We start from the raw sequence: 22,213 nt of genomic DNA, 5'->3' as shown, positions 1-22,213 counted from the left end.
CTCTTCACTGAATCAGTGAAAACAAAATGGCAAAACCAATTCTATCAATGAAAGATGTCGTAATCAGCCACTGTCTCTGTGCTTCCCTAAAACATCACCATCTCACTAGGTTCAGTAGATTGGCTGCCGTGCTACAGATCAGCATTTCAACTCTCAGTGCTTTGCGTACTTTCCACTACATCACCGAGCTACTAGTTGTTGCCTGAAGCTGTTAGCATGCGGCGTCTAATCCTGCTCATCTACGCTGCTGTTTTTTTCCCCCTTTTTTTTATTTTACTTTGTGTCTTCCAAGGCCTCCAAGGAGGCAGGACAAGCCCTGGTGGGGAAGGCCGCCACCCCTCCCTTTGAGAGCCAACATCATCATCTGCTGCATTGCCTGGAGAAAACTACGGTAAAAATCCTTTTTTTCCCCCCCCTTACTCCCAGAACTGAAAAGCTGTGTCCAGTAGAAAACAATCACATTTTTACTGTCTTAGTAACAGACTTTAAACAGTTTAAATAGCTCTCTGTAAAAGAGAAAGTTCCTTTTATGTAAAATTGCATCACTCGGGCAGTCTGAGCTTTATCATCAGTAGTTCCAGCCTGTTACAGTGAGCTGCAAATAGAAACAAAGTGAGTTTTTTCATCCATACACATATGCACCACAAGTTAAAAATAGATGTAAATGGGGTTGGGAAATGTTGAGTCCCCTCGCCAGCAACATGCTAAAGATAACATGACTCTGTCAGCCCGGAACATTATTTCCTCCAAACAAACCAGCATACTTCATTTTACGCTATCTATAATTTAGAGATGTAAGAGCCTCTTTAATGTTTGGCTGTGACATGAGTTTTACACTTGCAGCTCTAAACCCTGTACAGGGACATAGGCGGGCAGTAAATCAGTGTTTCTCCTCATGGATGATCCTCCCCCCAGTAAAAGGCTTGCCTCTCGTCCGGGAAAAGCTCCATAAAGGCTTCATGCCATTCAGATGGCGGCGCAAATGTTTGCATCAGGCCTCTCATGGCGTACATTATAGATAACAGACAGGGAGCAGAACAAGAGTTACAGAAGGAAGGTATAAGAACGGAGACTTGAGCCAAGACATCATGGCATCAGATCTCACACAGTGTCACTCTGCCACCTGCTGGCAGGGCCCAAAACACACTTGGAGCCTGACCTTCAAGTCATGCTCATTTGTCACAGGGATAACAGTTGTGAATGTTTTCACAGATGGCACTTAATATGGACATCTGGGCCAATATATTTCTATTCCCTTGATGATTCATTTTCCAATTATTAAACAATTTTGCTGTGGATTTGGTTCAGTCTGTTTAGTCTTTACTGTGAAACATCTTTACTCATTATTTAGCAGAGCCCATCATTGATGTAATAGAGTGATTCATAAGCGACGCTGAATCCAAATCTCTGCCGCTTCCCTCTGCAGAATCATGAGTTTGTGGACGAGCAGACGTTTCAGGCCAACTGCATGGAGATCTCTGTGATGAACAAGTCAGGCTCCCGCACTTCCTCGCTGTCCTCGTCGCCGCATGGCCTCAGCTCATGCTGCTCCCGACGCCACAGGAAGAAGAGCAGCTTCAGCTTGCCCAGCACAAACAACCAGGAACTCAGCACCATACAGATAAGGGAGAGGCCAGTGGCCAACAGGTAGTCCGTCTGGTTTTCTGTTTGGTGCCTTTTAAAACACATTAAATACGCATACAAACTCACAAACAGTGGATCTGTTTTATGAAAAAAGATAAACTTTATGGATTTGACACTGGGAAATGAATGGTTTATGCATTTACACCATATCTATCTCAGTTTTGTTGTGATTTGCATATATATTTCTTCTTGTACTTTAAAAATGATACATATTTTAAGAGAAACAGGAGCCATATTTGAACAAATAAATGTTGAAGAATATAGACATAGAACACAAATAACGAGAAAACATAAGCATATAGCTGCTATATACACGCAAATACAGAAGGTAAGGCTGAAAACGGATCTACATTTAGGTCTGGCATGTGTTGAAACAAATGTTGTTAATGATGTGGTTGGTTCCTTCATCCCTTTTCTTTCTGGCACAATGCTTCTGTTAGTCTGAATAATCCTCGCTGCTTTCTTTGGAACCACTTTCTACCTAATTGCTCTCATGGAAATAGTTGACAGTGGATCATCCAGAGTAGCAGGGACATTAAATATTGTATTTTTAATTTCCCTCTATTATAATGGGTGGCAGCAGAATCCTCAGAGCATTGTATCACAAAAAGATGCAAGTAAAACCAAAATGATCTGCATTTCTTGATACTGCAAGGGATAAGGGAATAAAAGTAATTTCATGAAGTGGTTGAACCAGTCTAATAATCTTGGTGTGAAAATATTCATGCATGGGTGAGAATAGTCCTATCTTCTTGATGAGCATGCAATTACATGTGATAACATTCATTTTAAGTGTGAAATCTAATTTAAGGTAAAAACAGAACAGTACTGTACGCCTGCAGTCATTTAGAAAATGAGCACATCTGGTACATAGGCTTTTACAGGATATGTTTCACAGAATGAACCACATTTCGAAAGAGTTTGGTCTTAAATGCAGTATATTTAGTGTAAACCTTTGGCTTCATACACACTGTCTTCCTATTCAGTATATTCCTTATAGACTCTGCAGAAGTCCAAATTGTAAACCGAAATAAACCTTAATGAGCAACATGAGATGAAGCTCTTTTAGAAATTCACACCAGAAAAGGACTTCTTTTTCATCCTGGCTTTTATGCAGAATAAGAATGTACATAAAAGGAGTGTAAAAGCGGCTTTGTGTAATACATTTACAAGGTCAGACCTCTCACGCTCTTTCATCCTGGGTTTTCTCTTCGCAGCCGCTCCAGCCTGAACGCCAAACTCGATGAGACTGTGCCCTTGAAATGTGATGAACCTTACATCACTCCCTGCATGGTCAGCCTGTCTGCCCCGGTGGTGACCTCATCAGACGGGGACAGCTCCACCACCACAGCTTACTCTCAGAGCAACATTGTCCGAGTATCTGCCTTGTAGATGTCATGCCTATCTGATCAGCTAACTGGTCTCCCTAAGCACCAGATGCTGAGGAGAGGGACCACCGAGCATCAACCTGCCATAATCTAGAGGAATTTTAAGATTAGCAGAGGTCGGGGGTTTTTTGAAGTAGTGATCTCATCTGATGTCAAACTCTGCATGGTATTAAAAAGATGTGGACAGCTGCCTTGGAAGTGAACCAGCAGATCTCGCTTCATTAAGCACAGCAGAGCAAGGAAGTGTTGGGAATGCCTGGTCATCGTTGTTGCCTAAAATTACTGAGAAAAAAAACTTTATTTTTGAATATGTAATGTAGTTGTATTTGTTGTCTCTTATTCAAAGGAGGAAAGGCAGATGTTTAAAGGTCAGTCTCGATGGCCTCTGATGACAAAGCACACATATTCATTACCTGAAGGTCATCTTTGTGAATATTCAATCAATCCCCTTACACACTAGAGACGTTCTCTTCACTCACCACCATAGATTGTTTTGAAACCTCCCCCCAATTAAATGGTTTCCGATACTCCCCTAACTGTTGTAAATTCAGAAAACATACATCCACCGGAATGGATTACTGTTGTGAATATTCATTAACTGACTCATGAACTGATTGATGTCATCGCTTGATGAGTAAAATATACTACGCATCCTGACATATTTGTGAAATGTGCAAGTGAAAGTCAAATGACAAAATCTGTGTTAGCTTACATATTTGACATTCTGATATGGATCTGTGTGAAAGCCACTGTCATTAGTTAACAATTGATATTGAGAACTATACAGGGTATATATTAGTTAGGTCACAAGGTAGAAACATAAGTGAATGTTCTCGGCAACACTTAACTAATACTAACCCTAACGTGGACACATAGTATTGACCTGGAAATCCCACACGAAAGAGTGCTGAACATCAGTTCCATTGACCTTCCCATAAATTATGATATTCTTATACTTGGTAGATTTCACTGTGTTAAAAGGCCATTTTGTACATTTTTCATATTGTAAATATCTCGGTTAGGACGACTGCATTTGAAGTTGGCTCCTCTCATTTCAAGATTAAGTTGACAGTTGTCGGCATACTATTTTTGTCTGTTAACTGGTTGAATTAAGGATTTGCATGCTGTCATTGCCGAATTCTGTTTTATTAAAGTATGTCTCTGCTTCTTGTTGGAAATATGTCAGTAAAAATGAGTTGGCTGGAGGGAAAGAAAATGATGCTGGTATGTTATGATGTAAATTCTGCAACATTTTGCTTTTAATGAAAATAAAAAACTTGTCATGGACTACATATATAAGGGATAAGGAAAAAGGAGGCAAATAATCAGACATTGTGCATTTGGTGCAGTGGATAGAATAAATACTGTAGCTCTACTGAAACATCCATTAAATGACCCATGTCCTTTTTTTTTTCCAAGCTAGAACACGATTAGGCGGATTTCATAATGTTTTCCCTCATTATTCAAAGAGCATCGCTTGTAACAGGATGGGATAATAATTAGGTGCTGCTGGAGGACATGTGAGGACCTGACTGGCCCAGCGGTGGGTCTTGGGGAGGGTCTCTGGAGACAGACAGGCAGGCCTTAGTGGCTGTTTGACAGAGAGCTCAGCAGCGTCCCCCCCCTGCTGAGCTGATTGCGTTGGTCGGTGCAGCCTGTCACAGCATGCATTGCCTCTACTCTGCAGTGTTTAGTAACTGCTGAGAAGTCAGCCTGCATAAAATCTAAGATAACACAGCAGCATAATAAAATAATAGGCTTCTTATAGCCAAATAAAAATTCATGCTTTGACAAATGGGGTTTAATATGGTTAATATTTGAACAATGACTAGACAAATAGTATTCAGTCCGATATTCAGTTCCACGGCGAATATGAATATGGTTATTTGGTGCCACTTAAAAGTAGACAGAAGCGTATATGATGTCATTTCTTATCGAACATTGCTTTAAAATTGTTTTTCAGACGATTAAACTCTGTCCGAAACTGAGGGTTCACTGCTGCATATATTATCGGGTCACTCAGTGAAGTGATGCAGGCAACAGACACTGACAGGATCTCCAAGTCCTGAAAAATCTTCACCTAAAAAAAAAATCATGAAGTGTTAGAGATCCTGACATGTAGACTTTCAAAATGTGTTTTTGGTGATTGCTTGATTCACAAAGTCATAACAATATCTCAACTAGTAGATAATGAATCAAATATACAAGTTACAAACATGTCATGCTCAAAAATCACAATCTGACATCATGATAATCTTATAAATCATAGCATCATGGCTTACCTGTGTGTTCTTGTTTCTCTGAACAAAATTCATCAGGATAGTTGCGATTAGTGGCAGCCAGAATAGGAGGAAGGTTATGATTATGTAGCCAGCACGCTTGGCCATTTTACTTTCCTTCTTTTTGCTTGCTCTCTCTCTCCCTGCTTTTGAAGGCATCATGCAAACAGCTCCTTCTACCTCCATGTTTTGTTTTATAGCTTCTGTTTCAGGGACATTGCTCGAGACTGGAGGTAATGAAGACACTTGATTCACTGCAGCAACAGCCAGTGTTTCTCCTTCACTGCTGTTCTTTGCTTGTTTTGGTTCAATCAGTAAGACAGATGTAGATTCAGGATTTTCTGACTGTGCAGTCAACAAAACACTGGGGCTGGTTTCTCTGTCGGCTTTCAGTCTCTCTTTGGGCTGGTTTTCTGTGTTGAAATTGCTCGACACCTGCGTCTTTGTGGTTGAGTTCTTAACATTAGCAGCTGCATTTCCTTTTGTGACATTTGTGGCACTGATGCCGGACTGCTCTGTTTTTAAATGTTTCTCCTTAGTTGTCTCCACTGCAGACTGCACTGCAGCGGAGTCAGGTTGGTCTGATTCTAAGTCACTTATTTCCAGTGTATTTTTGAATTCTTTTTTATTCTCTGGACTAATGGAGAGACACTGAGGAGCTTTTCCTGAGGTCAGCAGAGAAGCTGAAGATTTTTTCTTTGATGAATTTGGCTCAGGATGTGCCTGAGCAACAGGGATGCTCAGGGTTTGGTTTTGCTCAGATTTTCCATGTCCATTTTCCACGACTGTTGTCTCTTCCTTTTTTTGCTTATCTTCTGATGTGTCTTTTTTAGGAGGAGAAGAAGTTCCTTTATCAAATATTTTGCGATTGTGTGATCTCACTACAGCAAATATGCTAGAGTAGAATCCAATGATAAGACTGAAGCAAGCTGCCCACAGTGGGAACAGCATGTAAAGTCCAAAGTTGTCATAGGAAGATGATGTTTCTCTCTGTCGTCCCTGGCATCGCACATGCACGGGTGAGTCATTAAAAAATATCAGGGAAAAAACAGCCATCAGAATAGCCAAGATCCATGTGAGAAGAATGAGTACCGTAATCCTTGCTTTTCGTTGACTAGTTTTGAAGGGCTGTGCGATGGCCTGGTATCTCTCTGCACTTATGCACACCAGCGTTAACAACTGTATGCAGCAGCTGAAAGAGAAAGAGACCATTTGTGTGTCACAGGTCAAACTGTCCAACTGTCCTTTTTGATACACAGTGATAATGATGGTTAGCAGAATGGGGCAGTCGAATACACACCGCAGAAAGTCTATAACAGCCAGATTCACCACCAGTGCATTATTGGAGGTTTGCAGCGATTTTTGCCGATACACTGCCAGTATGACAAAAACATTTGCTGTAATGCCCACAACAGAAGTGATTAACAAAATCAAGCTGTTTGCCGCCACAAAGGCAATGTCGATGTATTCCTCCCAAATGGTGCCGTTCCCAGAGTCCCATGCAGGTGCAGGATCTCCTGTCATCTCCAGCATCAGAGAGTCACCATGTTCACTTCTGTACCTTCATTCCCTCCTCACTGACCGAACGTATAGCAAACCTGCTGCTCTCGCTGCTGTGCATCTCCACTCAGTGAATGATATTAATGGGCAAACCTGTAGCTTGGACAAGTTACGCCAAAGCATCCGCCCTTTTCATTATCACTCCACAGCACCAGTGGGTCATCTGGGAGTACTCAGTGTTCACAACCATTAAAAACCCTGCAGTGTATTCACAGCAGAGACAACTGGAAAAAGCACTGGTTGTTAATTGAATAGTACTTAGATGCCATTGTCTTAATCCTGATGTACAAGAACAACAGGTTCAGATCTGAGAAGCAGAATCGATGATAGTATTGTACTGTGTTGCATAGGGCACAGTATGCATATGTGTGAACAGCTATATGGTTCATTTAATACAGTACCTCACAAAGGTTAAAAGCTCTGCGTTAAGCATGCCAGATGGATGACTTGGGAGTTCTTGAATTGGCTCAGGAAATAAAGGGAGCAATGCGGCAGGATTATAGCATGACATTGTGTAATCCTGTTTGGAGATAAAGTGTGAAATGCTCTTTGCTTCAAATGTGTAAGCTTATGGACTATGCCAAATCTGGGATTAGATCAACATGTTTTGCTCCTGACCATTCTACATATGAAAGTGATCAGATGTCGCTTGAATTCGTATGGATGAAAAGCGGAAAGTTTGTGAAAAGAAGCTGTGGTGAGACACAATCACACATCACACACAGAAACACCAGGAAGCCGTAAGTGAGAAAAAATAACAAGCAACTTGAAATGACAGGACCAAAGTGAAAAACACTTTATTTAGAAGCAGATTCTCATTTACAGTATTTACACTAAGTGTGCCAAATGGATAGAATGGGAACAAAATACACATTAAAACAGATTAATCCTAATTATTTTTACTGCTAATTCCAAACCAATCTAATGGGGCAAACATGTCGATCATTTTATAGTATTACAGTGACTTGTCAGATACAGTAACAGAAATTACTCATGTGAGCACAATGTAAAGGTAAAACCAAATACTGTCTTAAAGCAGACTTATCTCACAACACTGTTAAACTACAATATGTCAAAGAGAACATGTACTGTTTCTTTAAGCTTGCAATCGTTTTTCATGCCTGGCACTGGATGGTTGGATTTTATTCTGACCTCTGAGAGACTGATCTGTTGTTCAGAAATTGAAAGGGCCAGCTGATCATACCAAGAGACTCAGACACAGCACATTAATCACAAAAAATGAAGAACGATTGTTTGATTCATTGACTAAAACTCACTATCCCATTTGTTTATACCAGCTCACCAGCTAAAAATTCTCCTTGGCTGCGTGTTTTGCCTCATCTTTATTCAGTGATGCATATTAATCTTTGTGACTTATTGTGGGTTCAGGCATGTGCCATGTGAGGGATGATGTCCTGCATTTGAATCAGGCCCAGAGACAATGTTATTATGTTATCCTTCTCTGAACTGTCTAATGCCCCTCTGAGCTGTTTAGATGAAAAATACAAAATAATACAAATGAAAAATTGCCAGACCACAGAGCAGGCGAAGTAAGAAAAATGAAAGTCTTTTACTGCCTGATCGGCTCCCCTTTGTAAAAACATGCACAAGGTAAGCAGTGCAGCTTGCTTAACAAGGGCACCTACATTTCTTGTGTTTTCCTAATGTGATTTTAAGAGTAGTGAGGAACTGATTTTTCTATATTATGTTGCCATTGCAGCCAAAAAAAAACCCCCAAAACAACTGTACTGAGTACATTGTATATTCACACAGGTGCTTTTGAGTAAAATTATGCCTATACACTGCAGCAGTGTTTTGTGCAGCCGACGTCTGTAAAGTGTAAGAATTGAGAAAAAGGCAGGACTTATTGCATAATCCACAACAAACAGTATTGATTTGACGATGGAGCTGGCTACTGTTGACTTTAATTACATTTTTTTGCATAATAATATTACATAGGAATAAATGCTGTGCAATATATCTTATATAATAATGTAATATAAAGCGAGTGCACGGTCTACTGTATATACAAATCGATATTTCATTACCCAACACCCTGGAAATGTTAAATCTCTAACTTTCAGAAGTGAGGAAACATCTTCCCACACTACTTGAACACAGGTCTTTATTTAGGAACAAAAAGTCAAGTGTCCAAGGCTTCACTTCTTTACAGCCTCTCTGCAGTCTGGTTGTGTATGACTTGTCTAACCCTGTTAAAACTGGAGACAAATGGAAACCATGCAACATTTCTCACAAAACATTCTGTTCATTCAGTCCTTTCAAGTTCTCCCTTCTTTTTGTGTAGTTCCCTACATCCATACACCTTCAAGCATCAATATGAAAAAAATTAGAAGTTGACTGGTCTAAAATAATCCACAGAAATAAAACTGTCTTATTGAATAGTCTTATTGTTCCAGGGTAAAATGCATGGACAAAGACTACAGAAACACAATGAAGGCCAAAACAAACTAATCTCAAAAAGAGATACAAAACAAAAAGGGAACAAAATAAGCATTTATTCAATTATATTATATTGGATTGCATTTTTGCACATTCTAAAGCGCCTCTGTTATTTCATCCACCTTCTGAATATTGACAATCAGTCTTTTGGCTGATTCTATTCTCACTGAGCAACAGTATAGACCTTTGTGAAAAACAAAAGCCTGTGGATGTTCCGGCCCGTGTGCTTGATGAGGCACCAATAAACGCTGGCAGCTCCTATGTTTTTGCAGGCTGAAAGTCACAGAGGCAACACCTTGCTGTGCATGTTGACGTTCCTGCTTAGTGAAGACAGACGACTCCCCTTGTTTAAGGGCCGCATGAGGATGCTGACACTTCTGGGCTCGTGGGGAATGTAGCGGCCGCATGACAACACCTCCAGAGCACAGTCACGGAACTGGTGGACATAAAAAAAAAAAAAAAAAACCCAATATATTTTTTCTCCTATCTTGGCACAAATTCAAGATTGTATCTCACTTACACAGAGAACTTCTGTTTACCTGTTTGTTGGAAAGAAAGTAGATGATGGGGTTGTACACAGGGCTGGTCTTAGCAAAGTACATCGGCATGGTGGCTACCAGTGGAGGGATGTACAGCTCTGGATCCACAACTACAACCACTGACAACGCCGTGTAGGGCAGCCAGCAAACAAAAAATGCTATAATCATGGCCAGGACCATCCTAATGGCGTGATTATTCTCTTTCTTGCTGCAACGCCCCCCTTGGAGCTCCACACTCCTGTTCAGCTGGGAGAAAGCAAAATTGACCCACATTAAAAGCTAATAACTTGGTTCAGCATGTATGTGGTAGATTGCAAGCAGATAGGGACAGAGGTATGAATTTTAAATATTGATTAAATGGTGTTAAAGTGTAATAAATGTGCATAGGCCATTATGAGCCCACCTTATTCATGGATCTCAGCACTTTGAAGTAGCAGTAGATAATGATTGCAACTGGGAGAAGGAAGCAGAGGAGTGTGTAGAAGATGAGATAGCTGTAGTTGCTCCATGATCTCTCTTCCCAGGCCAGAGAGCATGAAGTCTGGACTCCCTCAGGTCCGTAGGAGCTCCATCCAAATAATGGAGTAACAGCCCAAAACAAGCAGAAGATCCAGACAAACAGCAGCCCGATAATGCTTCTCCGCATGCTTAACTTTAAACCAGCTTTAGGCTTACACACCACATTGTAGCGCTCATAGGCAAGAAGAGTGAGAGTGCAGAGAGACACCAGTCCTAGGAAAGGAGAAAAAAATCTACATTTTTAACATATACAACTTACAAGATTTTCCCTCAGCACTCAACTGCAAACCAGATGGACTTTTGTTAATTATTAAGCACATCTTCAGTATCTTTAGGACAAGTTGACAAACACTATCCACTGCTGAGGAGACAGTGATAGTGGGTTGAAGCCCTGCAGTAAATTTAGGCTGAGTGACTTAAGAAGGTCAACAATAAATTGCTACCATCATATCAATAAATGTTTCAAGAAAGATACTAAGGAACCAAGTCTGTTGAAAGAAAAGCACACACAATATGAACATTTCTATAAAGCCAGAATTCAGCAGTGATCGAAGAAGTGATCGATGAAGGAGGAGGAAGCCCTCCTTTGTTAAAACTCCAGACAGAGAAAACACTGACTCCCCTCTCAAAAACACACTTACCAAAATAATTGACCGAAAAGCCTTGAAACACACAGGCCGTGTGTCCAATGAAGAAAGAGCCTTGGTAGTTTGTAATGGTGACGACCAGGGAGCCGCAAAGGCCAATCATGAGGTCGGACACGGCGAGGCTGAAGATGAAGACGTTCATAGGATGGAGCAGAGACGGGTTCCTCAGCATCACGATTATGACAAGACCGTTGTTAAAAACTGACAGCAGTGTGTTGATGAACATGAGGAAAGAAAGTATGCTGTAGCCCACCCGAGGGAACACGGTGGGGGCTACAGTCACCACCTCGGTGTGGATGGATAAAGGAGCAGAGTCGGAGCTCCAAGGCGTGCTGTTGCTGTCCATGGTGGCCAAATGATCCAGCTTTGGTGAAGCAGCTGAACCCACAGACGCTCTGCTCAGCGCAGGAGCCAGCCTAATCAATTTCATCATTTCTGATCCCTACTCAGATTGTGCACCTGTCTGATGGAGCCCCAAATGCAATATGGGAAATTGGTCGGTAACACGATTTGGGGGGATTAATTTCAATAAATCCACTGCTCTAATTGTAATTGGGAAGTTGAGTAGTTATAAACAAGGGATCAGTTAGTTTCAAAAGTAATTTAAAATTTGAAATATTAGGTTGTTTACACAGCTAAGAGCATAGCAGAAAAATCATAAAACACAAATTGACTATGCATTCAACAAACGCATATCTGCTAATCAAATCTAACTACAACAAATGAATGACGTGAGCAGTGTTCAAGGTACAGGCCAATTCTGTTTTAATAAATAGTGAAATAAAATGTAAAAAATACACTTCACCACACATTTGAAACTACAGGAACACAAAAATTTATGAGGTCTTGGTTGTGACACCAGTTTTTCCCCCCTTTTTAAAGTCTTTTCCCTTTTTCAATATCATTAAAAACACTAAGATTCCGGCTCGTGACAAATATATCCTTAACAAGCTGTTAATCCAGCACGTGTGAAAACATTTCACCCATTTTCTGCAAAAGTGTCAAACTTAAGAAACTCGGTGGTACCTTTTTCACACGTCAAATAGCAGCATTCGTGCTAAATATAGCTATGATACTCTATTTTTTCCTGAGAAATAATAACATTTCTCACCTGCTAGAATGAAACTTACAGGTTGTGTTGTGTGAAAATGACTAAAACTATCAAACACAAAGATCTGAGAACATCAAAGTGCAATGTGAATCACAATGTGCAGTGCATAATGACATTAACCAAGCTAAAAGAATTTGAGAAAGCTTGATTACCATAAATTATATCAGGCTATTACAAAAATATATACATTGCAGTAACGTTAACAGGAGATTAAGGCAACAGAGTCTGAAATGTAAATGCAAATTCTTACTGCAACGGCAAATGCAAGGATGGAAAGGCATGGATAACCTGCGTACAATTCATACTACAGAAATACATCATAAACTTGGAGTGTGACTGCCCCCTGTTGTTCAGATTGTGTACAATGCATCTATTTGTATAGTCTGTCATACACACAAAGACATACCTTTGGCTCAAAAAGCGCAAGAGCCACTGTTCCTCTCATGATTGAATTCTCTGAGAGAACAACTCAAGTTATTTAGAATAGTAATTAATATCTAGTTAAAGCATAATAAACATCAGTAGTTTACAGGACTGTTACCATTTTTTGCTATGTTAAAATGTAGCATGCATCTTTTTGAACTTAAAAACCTGAAAAACAAAATAATGTTAAGGAAATCAGTAATGGAAGTCTTAGTCTTTATCTTAAAACTCTGTCCTCTCTCTGATCAGACTCTGCTTTGGTCCTGTGGAGATGAAGAGGAGACAGCAGGATTGTGCTCAGGCCAGAAGGGGGACTCGTGCTGCAGAGGAGTGCGACGAGGGAAAAAGGTGTGCTGGAAATCGTAGTTAAGCAGGCAGCTGATGGAGGCCATGTAGATGTCAGCAAAGCGAGAGAGTCGGCGTGAGAAGTACGTGGGGTTGTGGTACGTCCGGAAGAGGCTCCCGAACTGAGCATTGAAGATGTCCTTCGTCTGTGGCCTATCGTGTAAGATATGGTCAGATTAGCTCGACAACAACTCAATAAATCATCCAAAAGGGGTTATCTTAATTACCTCATGGCTTCTCTTTCTCTGATCCACTCCTCAACTACAGCTTGAGATGCTGGATCCCTGTGCACCTGTTGAGGAGAAGTGAATAGAAGCATCAACATGTAAGGATGGAGGCAAAAAGGAGAAAATAACAATGCTGTATTAATGCAAATGTTTGATATAGTCTCCTGACCTGCATCTGTTCAATAAGTCCAGTCAGTGACTGTAACCATGTCATCATGTGGACGTACGGCTGTGTGTTCATGATCTTGATCTCTTTCCTCAGCTCAGGGATGATGGCGCCCGTCCTCCAGCCGTGTTTCAACGTTAGATCCTGTTGAACAAAAGAATCAAAAGATCCGTCTTGAACCTAAACTGCTGCATACAGCATGCTCTGGCAGTAACTTGTAAAATTACTTGTGTGGCTGGAGTTTTGAGTTATGGATCAATGTGCAGGGAATGAATAATTAAGCACCAAGAAGTGTTTGAAACCATTTACTGTTTTTTAGCTCAATCCTCCAAACCCCAAAATGCACTGAAGAGTTTGAAAGCCGTGTTATCTTTAAAAAAAACAACAGCCAAACAGTTTATCAGAGAAAGAAACTGTAAAATCTAAAATAATTTTCAACTTTCTGGCAGCCCTTAGACTATTCATCTGTTCCCCTGGAAAATATGACCAAATCCAAGCTTTCAAGCAAAATATTTCATCAAAGCCTTTTTTAAAATCTTACATGCCTCAGTTAAAATTCACCCAAAATAAACCCTTTGCTCTGACCAGATTCTGTGAAAACTAAACATTCTGTGCTCCTTGGGGCAACAACAGCAGAAACGCAGATGTGAACAACAATCATGTGATAAAAAATTCAGGGACTTTTCAACTGAACTGTGAACTGTGTTAAGATGATAGAAAACAAGTATAGAAGCAAATCAGAAATGTAAGCAGTAAAATATCTACAGTATGTAGTCAACATTTTTTTCCAAGTATTGATAAAACCTGTGGGCACTTAGAAAAATATTGTACATGTTCATACCATTTTTGTTAGTTGTTTTGCAACATAAATAAGCAAAGGAATTCAACATGTTTTTTTTCTTTTTCATGATTTATGGTTTTAAGAATTTGTTACACTGCACAAAAGACATGTTTAGCTGTTCTCTGTTTCTAGCCATGGTTGTTCTGTTTCCACAGAGGTTGAGGATTTTATACTGCAGTAAACAATAAGCCCACAATTGTAAAAATGCTAAAAAAAATGCTTGATGCTCAGAGGCTGTTGGTACATATGGTATAGTACAGCTTAACTATATATGAATTGTCTACTACACAGTCCACATAGCAAACACTGCATGTCACCCAACAGCAGCACACAACATCTGTATTGTCACAGTATTGTTCCAAACTCAGTGACATTTAATAGCATTTGCAAAAGCAAATGGATTTGAAGCCTAAAAAACTCCCTGGTTGCAGGTATGCACCTGGAGCCTCAGTAAAGACACACCAGCCAGATGACCACCAGTACAAACAATGAAAACAGAAGTGTATGTGTTCCATCAGACCAACATGACAGAGGCTGAAAAACTAATCAGTCCGTCTGACTGTAAGCTGTTGCTGGTGTAAACCACAAACGCCAAATTCCATCTCAGTTAACAAGCAAGACAACCTAATTAATTCTTGGCTACCTTCCATGGACAAGGCATCACGCCAAAAGATGTAAACTCTATCTTTGATTATCAGCCTTTATAGCTGATCAAGCACACATCATTGTATTTCTTTGTGATGCAGTAAAAAAAAACTGATGCTGGTTAGTTTGTTTACTGCAGATGAGAGACCACTGCAGATCAGTTGCCGGGTTACAGAAATTGAAAGGTAAATGAGGTCATTAGTGTAGTAGTGGTAGGTGTGATATATCAGGAGATGCTCATTAAAATGTCTGTTACACAAACCCAATGCAGTGGTTCAGTAACTGGGATTTAAAGCATAAAGTATTACAGTCTCAACCCAGTTATTTTACTACCATTATTCTATTTTAAGCATTCATTCACTATGTGCAGTTTCAAACAGTAAGATTTAGACAGCTATAAAGAGTTACTCAGCCCTTTAAGTTCAGGGAAAACACACTTAACTTAAATACTATCTTAAATGGAGCATTTTCAGAGGAAGGCTTCCCTCTTTGTTCATTTTCATAATATAATAATTTCTCATTCTTCAATGCTTTGTGTAGTTGTACTGAACCCTTTGGTGTAAATATGCCTGAATGCTGCTTACTGCCAAGTCACTGTAGATGTGATCTCCAAAGTAGAGCACTCTGGATCCCCTCCAGCCAGTAAGTCTGAGGAACTCATAAAGGTTTCCCTAGAGATCAAACGCACACATTAAAAAACAATCAACCACGTGTTTCATGAGGCCTATCCAGAGTAATTTATTAGAAAAGTTAAACTGGCTTGTCATGATAATTTACTGGCTCAGCACCTGTTTGTAGATCTGCCCTTTTTCCAACCTATGAATTCTGTCCCACAGCAGTGCACCTTTGTCTGTCACTCGCCTGAAAGGTCTAGGACACAATAGAGAGACAAATCTTACCCACTTATAATGCTGGCAGCTCCAAAATGGACATACAAGACAACTATGTGCTTTATTATAAAGGCAGTGCAGCCATATTGTATGTCTTCACAAGGCCAATAAATGAGACATAACATAAACATATATGAGCTGCACACACAATCATACTTACTTTCTCCTGTCGTTGAAGAAACCTGGTTTGTCGGCGTGAACAATAACAACATCAAACAGGTCCCTCCAGTCCTTTCCTACAATGTAGCTCATTCCTCGGTCCCTGAGAGGAGAAAATCTTACTTTGTCAGCAACATCTTGAAGGTTATTATGAGGGTTGAAAAGCACTTCAGCTGAGGGTGCATCCATACAGCAGCAGTAACATGTCCATATATCAATATTCTAGTGTGCTATTAAATAAAACTCATGCTGTTCAACCTGGCTGTTCAATGTAAAATTTGTTGGAAAAAAAACGCACTAAAAAGGTGGATAGTGTGCACTTAAAACCGGTTAGATATAAACTATGCTGCAAACTGAAATCTACAAGCTCTCAATGCATTTTAAAATGCAGTTGTTGAAACATTTAAAAACTTAAATTTCAAATTCCAGTGTGCATACAGCCCCTCCTTTTACTATGATGACTCAATGTGCCAAACTATTATATCAAGGACATCATTTTAGTGTTTTGGGCTCTGATAAGTCTTTTGCGGTTGGATATGCATAGCTGGTCACTTCATGCAAACAATCCTCATTTCAAAAGACTTTAGTCGATGAATTACAAATACTACCCTGCTGATCTGTGTTTAGCCATCCAGAAAAGATGGGGCATTAGACAGTGGCAACCAATTAAACACGAGTACACCAATACATGACATTTTTATATTATCACGCCAACAAACTATCGTACTCTGTTTGCCCACACTTACACAAAGTCAAACGGGCTATTGGTAATGAGGAACATCTTTTTTCCATGCGCTGACAGCTTCTTTAGCACAGCCTGGCTTTGCTCACCATAGCAAATGTATTTGTCTGGAAAGAGAAAAAGAGGAAGGATATTAGGTATTGGGGTGGGTGGCACTGCAATAATCTGAGCAAACAAGACTCTGATTTCTATTTGAATATCACAGCCTCATTATGCTTATATTGTATTTTTTATTTCTTGGCAACAAGTCAGATCATAATTTTTCATTAATAGTCCAAACAAAGTACTATAAATTAAAGAACATTACCGATATCTGCCTCCACAGCTCGGTACATGATGCCCTTGACATGAACATCTCTAATAGCTTCCTGTGAAGAGAGGAAAGTAAACAGCCCCCAGCGAGAAAATCATGTCTTCAGTGACACAAAGTTAACATTCAGCTCCAACAACTCTGCATATGAACAGTTGACTTAGAAGTACAAAGAAAGCACAACTCTGAATACAAATTAAATACAAAGAAAGCAGACTCCGGAGTTTAGTTGCTTTGGTGACAGTCAGAAAGCTTTTCATTAAGCGAATCAGTGAATGGGCTCTCCCGTGAAAACCTGCACATTTAAGGCTAAACTTGGGAAGTTCATCAAAAGCAAAGACTATTTGATGCATCGAAAAGGCAAAGTTTATAATAACAGGGTCAAAACTGAATAATAAAGTAGGCTCAGTAGAAAAAAAAGATTAAGAAGGGTGTCCTTGAAAAGATATGAGAGGCACTCATGGAACAGAGAACTAGTGAGGGCTTTTAAAGACAGCGATCTATCAAAAACACAACAGTGTCACATAGAATAGACAGGACCAGCATGACAGCTGGCCTCAAAGGGAGGACACAGAGCTGATTTCTCGCCCCTCTCCCTGTGAAGAAGCAGAGCCACCAGAGAGCAGACGCACATGGCTGGAGGCGAGCTTGCTTGACTAAAATTAGACGATGCTAAATTTAAGATGGCATTGGGTATCACCGCACACCACAAGCATGTAAATAAATTAATATACACCCACACATGTGGGTACATTTTATGTATTCACACACATTGGCCCTCAGGAGATGCAATAAAGAAAAAGGAGAGGGCTGTTGAATTACCTGATCACAATTTCCCCACTGATCAAACAAGGTGGAATAATAACAAGGCAGTTTACCTTTACGTCTTTGTACAGATGGACTGGCTCATAGTCAATGTTGTGCTTCATGAAGAAGTCATTGACACACGATAGGAGGGTCATCTCAGGCAGAGAGAATATATCCATGAACTGCTTCATGGTGTGGCCATGTGAACTCTGCAGGACAGCAATAGTCATTATTTTAGTATTTTTTTTAGTTTTTGAATCTGTAGTATCTATATTAAGAGTAGAAGTGATCATCACCTTGCCATAGAAGTCACTCATGATCTCCAGAGGCACATGACAGCCTTCATACATGGCGATTACTTCCTCATCAGAAACTGGTTGAAGACCCCTGAATCAAAAACAGGAAATATCACAGATCCACATGAACCACAGAAAAGCTATGAGGTCTGAAGCCTGAAATGTTGCGTTATCACTTCAAATCTATGTTGCACATTTTGGCTTATAAAACTTTGAGATGACACTAAAAAGCGAGTTATACTCACAATGTAAACTAAATTTTACACTTGTATACAATGTATTGTGTATTTCCCAGCACCCTGATGTCAGGAGTAATACAGTTCACAGATACCTGTATACAGTTCCCAGTTGGATGTAGTGAAAAGCATCTATCTTCATCAGTAGTGCCTATTGAAAATCAAGTAAATACTCTCAAAAAAGTATCCTCATCGTGAGCTTAAAATGCAACATATACAAAATATTGTCAAAACAGTTTTTGAGTTAAACAAGCAAAGGCTCCTCTCACCTTCTGGACATCATAGTGAAGTCCCCTTACAGCAAAATTTGGAATATACTCATATTTTCGCAGACCCTCTGGATACTAAGAAAAAAGAAAATCAAAAATTGGTTTAAAATTTTCAGACATCAGAAGCATTGGATCTACTGAATCTTAAAACAATTCAGTAACATCTATGAAGTAAACCACAAGGCTAATCCACAATTCACTTATGCAGTTAAAAATGAGGCTTGAGCAGTCATAGCCCTGTTTAAACCTTACAGTGTCATGTAATTATTCCACACATTTCCCTCAAAGCTCTTTCCGACATTCAGTCATGAAAGTTTATACAAATAATCTCTTAGAATTTCTGCTGAAAGATATTTGGGGATTAAATACTTTACTCAGCAGCACAGCAACAGAGCTTCTACTGTCTGATCAGATTTTTATGGCAAACAAAAATGGTTTAGTCTGCAGTGCCGGGTTGCAAAAAGTCACACACCCGGTGCTTAGTGATGAGTATGTCCCGTGCTATGTTGAAGATGAGGGTGTGGAGATGACTGGAGTAGAACGCCAGTGTGTAGTCATAGTCGAAACCGTAGATCTCGATGTCTCGCAGGCTCATCTCGTTGTTGGCAAAAATGGTGTCTGGGTTGACAGAGTCAGTGGAGATAGCTGGGATCAAATTTGAAAAAGGGAGAGAAAGGAAAAAGAGGTTATTTTGGAGTTTTCTTTCATTTGGAACTATTAGATATTGTTGTGGCAGAACATATCTTTGGACAGAAGAGCATCTTATAAGCAAGTTACATGAAGGTGATGGATAAGTTCATTTGGTGAATAGAACAGTGCCAGCATAGAGCAGTCTGGACTGCATGCATGTTATACTTCAACTACAGTTACTTCATACTCATTTACCATTATTTTCCAATGAATATAGATACTCATAGTGTGGGGATTCAGAGAACTGGGTAAATACAGGCCTGAGCTGAAGCAAACACAACATGTGCTCTACTATCTAATTTAAATGCCTGTAACTATTAAACAAATAACCATTAATATTATAAATTACTCATTTCTACACTCTAAAGAAATGTCTTTGTGCAAGATTAGGGGCGCAAAAATTAATATGCGTGTTTACGATCCTGTCATGTTTTAAGTTCCAATTCAGGCAGGAGTGGACAAAATAATATTAAGACATTAGTATGTAATTAAATCCTGTAACTAATCACCACAAAGTTGATTCAAACCTTCCCTGACACATTTTCACATAGGACAGACTTTACCATGGATTAATGGATGGCTGTCCCACTGACTTGCATTATACTTTACAGGCCTTTATATTGGGATCACCACAATTTTCAAACATGTTCAAAATGCAGACAACTAAACTTATTCAATATTTGATTTAAAGTTAAATAAACACCTTAAAGTATAGTTCAGTGCATTTTAGCAGCTCTAAGAGCTAAGAGCAACAGAAAAGGGACAAGGTATAATTTCCATGTGCAGACTGGGTTTATGGTTTGAAAGTGTGTAATTGTGCTAGCTGGTGCATTAGTAAACAGGAAACATTAGTCACAACACGCTAATAAAACAGCAGTACTTTGGTATTTAGCACAGTACAGTATCTCAGTGAATGACCCCGCTGTATTTACAGTGTTCATACCTTGAGTCTGCCTTTTGGTCTCATGGTAAACAGACCACAGCCTCTCTGTCAAGTCCTGACCGTCTGCAGAGCTGCTACAGACAGATGCTGCGTAGTTTTTGGCTCTGGGCTGCTGGGACAGTAGTTGACCGATTCCTCGGGACACCGCAACGAAATTCCGTTTCCATAGGCGAGACCTGAACGGTCGCTGCCGTAAACCCTGCAAGACATTACGGAAAATATTCGCCCTCTGCAGACAGTCCGTCTGCTTCAGAAGAAAAGACACAGGCAACGACAAGGGCGCCATTGCTTGGGGGACCGTGTGGAGGTCGCGGTGGACTCCCTGCCGGCTGCATGCGCGGAACAGGACCTTCTGTAAATACCGAAACTGTCCCTGTGCGGCTGCTCTCGCGTTACTTCCGTGTTTGGTGACGTCCCAGCCGGCCAGCCAATCAGAGACCAATGCGTCTGCTGCTCAGTCTCTCCCTGCTGTCTCTGCACAGCTGCAATGAATTACCAGGTACATGTACTAAATATGCAGCAGCCAGAAAACCACTGTATCATTATACAGAGCTGCCGCAATGATCAAGCCAACAAAGGTTTTCTCTTCCTCTATTGTCAAATGACTTGAAACTTAAACAAAATAATATGTTTAGATTAAATGATAGGAATGCTAATTGGAAAAAAAAGTTCATTCAAAATCGCAGAACATAAAGTTTTAATGAGACTTATTGGGACAAGCTCATTTGTTATGAGATTAGTAAATATTTTTCTGACTGTGAAAAACAAACAAATCAACACAAGGGAGGACTTCAACAACTGATGGTCCTGATGGTGAGGAGGTTTTGCAGCGGGATTCGTTTGTGTACGGTGTGTTTTTGCAAGATGACTGACGAAGTGAAGTGAACATCCTGTGTGTGTGTCTGACTCTAACACACCTCTCATCAGTTATAGGCGCTAGTTAACCACACAGCGTGCTGAGAGGATAAAGTCTGCCAGGCTTCTTTTTGTTTCTGTATGTTTCTTTTGTCATGGGCAAAGTGCATCAGAGAGATGTATTATTTTACTGTCAGTGAGTTGCAGTGTGTTTCTAGAGGCAATGAGGCATAGGTTATTTATTTCACTAAAACTATGTACATGCATTTTCACATAATCTTGGACTATTGCAGTATAAATGCAATAACAATAATAATTAGAAGAATTTGAATTGTGATTTTCTCAACCTCTCATTTAAAGATATCAGTACTTGTTCATGACATTTGTATATATAGACAAATTAAATATAATATGAATAAATATAAAATATATAACTTTTATAACTTTGCTGTCTTGTGCAAAGTGGATAGTCAAACTGAATAAAAGCACAAATACATTTAAATACATGACTTCTGTATCATTTATTTATTTATTTTTACTTTCTTATTAGCACAACAAATAATAAAGGGCAGATTATGAATCAGCACCATGGAGCAAATCTGTGGCTATACAGTATAGGTCTGGAAAAGGTATGAAATTTAAAAGCAAGGACTCCAGGAAGAGCAGCCACAATTAAATAGTCCAGTGTCTAATGGTGATCTAAATACAACTTCAAAATAATAATAGTAGTTTGTCAGCATAGGTCAAGAGCATGTTAGTGGCCACATCAGGGTTTGAACCACTGACCTTCTGATCAATAGGTCAGAGACTTAACCCTTGCACTACTGCTTCCATGTTACATTCTTCATGAATATAGGTTCCTACAATTCAGCCAGTTATATTGTCAGGTAAGTTTCTGTATGATGTTTCAAATTCTTGCTCCATGTGCCCCCTTTTAACTTTGAGCACCTGCCCCTCCAAAGGCCTCTGCACGGCCCTGCAAAACAATCTAGTAAAAACAGAGTTCTCTGCATAGCTTCCAGCAAAATTATTCACAGCAGTTTATTGTGCAAATAGACAACCATTTCAACACTGCGGTGTCTTGATCACACAAGTCTACAAAGATGTGAAGCAGACAGATATATATTTAATCATGTGTTCAATGCTCATTAGCCAATTGATGAACAGGGATTTCAAATCTACTGGAAAATAGATCCAAAAGGGAGAGTTTCCATAATCTGTG

At 39.8% G+C, this 22,213-nt stretch overlaps 4 protein-coding genes across 5 annotated transcripts in view; 1 reads left to right on the top strand and 3 right to left on the bottom strand.

Moving 5' to 3' along the window:
* LOC111574669 (potassium voltage-gated channel subfamily D member 2-like) overlaps window positions 1–4,424 on the top strand; it is a 33,946-nt gene extending 29,522 nt beyond the window's left edge. For both annotated transcript variants that reach the window (XM_023279378.3, XM_023279377.3), the window contains 3 exons: window positions 293–391; window positions 1,427–1,647; window positions 2,862–4,424. In XM_023279378.3, coding sequence (XP_023135146.1) covers window positions 293–391; window positions 1,427–1,647; window positions 2,862–3,036 — 495 coding nt within the window. In that variant the 3' untranslated portion in view covers window positions 3,037–4,424. The remainder of the gene's footprint in view (window positions 1–292; window positions 392–1,426; window positions 1,648–2,861) is intronic.
* A 21-nt stretch (window positions 4,425–4,445) lies between these two features.
* LOC111574652 (dopamine D2-like receptor) lies at window positions 4,446–6,929 on the bottom strand. Its single transcript, XM_023279352.3, has 2 exons — window positions 5,315–6,929; window positions 4,446–5,112 (listed from the first exon to the last, which is right to left on the bottom strand). The coding sequence occupies exons 1-2, from the start codon at window positions 6,842–6,844 to the stop codon at window positions 4,957–4,959; spliced, it is 1,686 nt and encodes a 561-aa protein (XP_023135120.3). The 5' UTR covers window positions 6,845–6,929; the 3' UTR covers window positions 4,446–4,956.
* Window positions 6,930–7,676: 747 nt separating this feature from the next.
* On the bottom strand, window positions 7,677–11,407 carry parietopsin. The gene is made up of 4 exons (XM_023279351.2): window positions 11,031–11,407; window positions 10,274–10,602; window positions 9,871–10,116; window positions 7,677–9,767 (listed from the first exon to the last, which is right to left on the bottom strand). Exons 1-4 carry the CDS (start codon window positions 11,380–11,382, stop codon window positions 9,612–9,614), a joined length of 1,083 nt encoding a protein of 360 aa, XP_023135119.2. The 5' UTR covers window positions 11,383–11,407; the 3' UTR covers window positions 7,677–9,611.
* Window positions 11,408–11,777: 370 nt separating this feature from the next.
* Window positions 11,778–20,529, bottom strand: nt5dc3 (5'-nucleotidase domain containing 3). Its single transcript, XM_023279347.3, has 14 exons — window positions 20,137–20,529; window positions 18,976–19,148; window positions 18,504–18,578; window positions 18,330–18,385; window positions 17,999–18,089; window positions 17,774–17,911; window positions 16,893–16,953; window positions 16,590–16,692; window positions 15,845–15,946; window positions 15,583–15,664; window positions 15,379–15,465; window positions 13,312–13,452; window positions 13,143–13,207; window positions 11,778–13,068 (listed from the first exon to the last, which is right to left on the bottom strand). Exons 1-14 carry the CDS (start codon window positions 20,420–20,422, stop codon window positions 12,816–12,818), a joined length of 1,713 nt encoding a protein of 570 aa, XP_023135115.2. The 5' UTR covers window positions 20,423–20,529; the 3' UTR covers window positions 11,778–12,815.
* Between the last annotated feature and the right edge of the window lie 1,684 nt (window positions 20,530–22,213).

Source organism: Amphiprion ocellaris, chromosome 3, assembly GCF_022539595.1.
Source record: "Amphiprion ocellaris isolate individual 3 ecotype Okinawa chromosome 3, ASM2253959v1, whole genome shotgun sequence".
NCBI classification, from domain to species: domain Eukaryota; kingdom Metazoa; phylum Chordata; class Actinopteri; family Pomacentridae; genus Amphiprion; species Amphiprion ocellaris.
The sequence above is the reverse complement of the archived record's forward strand: the minus strand, read 5'-3'. Positions and strand labels throughout refer to the sequence as shown.

Excerpts from the sequence above, each read along its gene's own strand:
- LOC111574652 (XM_023279352.3), bottom strand. The coding sequence starts at position 6,844 with ATGCTGGAGATGACAGGAGATCCTGCACCTGCATGGGACTCTGGGAAC. Across the intron at positions 5,113-5,314 it reads AGAGAAACAAGAACACACAG|GTGAAGATTTTTCAGGACTT; the intron begins GTAAGCCATGAT and ends TTTTTTTTTTAG.
- nt5dc3 (XM_023279347.3), bottom strand. The coding sequence starts at position 20,422 with ATGGCGCCCTTGTCGTTGCCTGTGTCTTTTCTTCTGAAGCAGACGGAC. Across the intron at positions 18,386-18,503 it reads TTCACTATGATGTCCAGAAG|GCACTACTGATGAAGATAGA; the intron begins GTGAGAGGAGCC and ends GATTTTCAATAG. Across the intron at positions 13,069-13,142 it reads AGAGAAAGAGAAGCCATGAG|GCCACAGACGAAGGACATCT; the intron begins GTAATTAAGATA and ends CTTACACGATAG.
- parietopsin (XM_023279351.2), bottom strand. The coding sequence starts at position 11,382 with ATGGACAGCAACAGCACGCCTTGGAGCTCCGACTCTGCTCCTTTATCC. Across the intron at positions 10,603-11,030 it reads CTTTTCGGTCAATTATTTTG|GACTGGTGTCTCTCTGCACT; the intron begins GTAAGTGTGTTT and ends CTCCTTTCCTAG. Across the intron at positions 10,117-10,273 it reads TGCTGAGATCCATGAATAAG|CTGAACAGGAGTGTGGAGCT; the intron begins GTGGGCTCATAA and ends GCTTTCTCCCAG.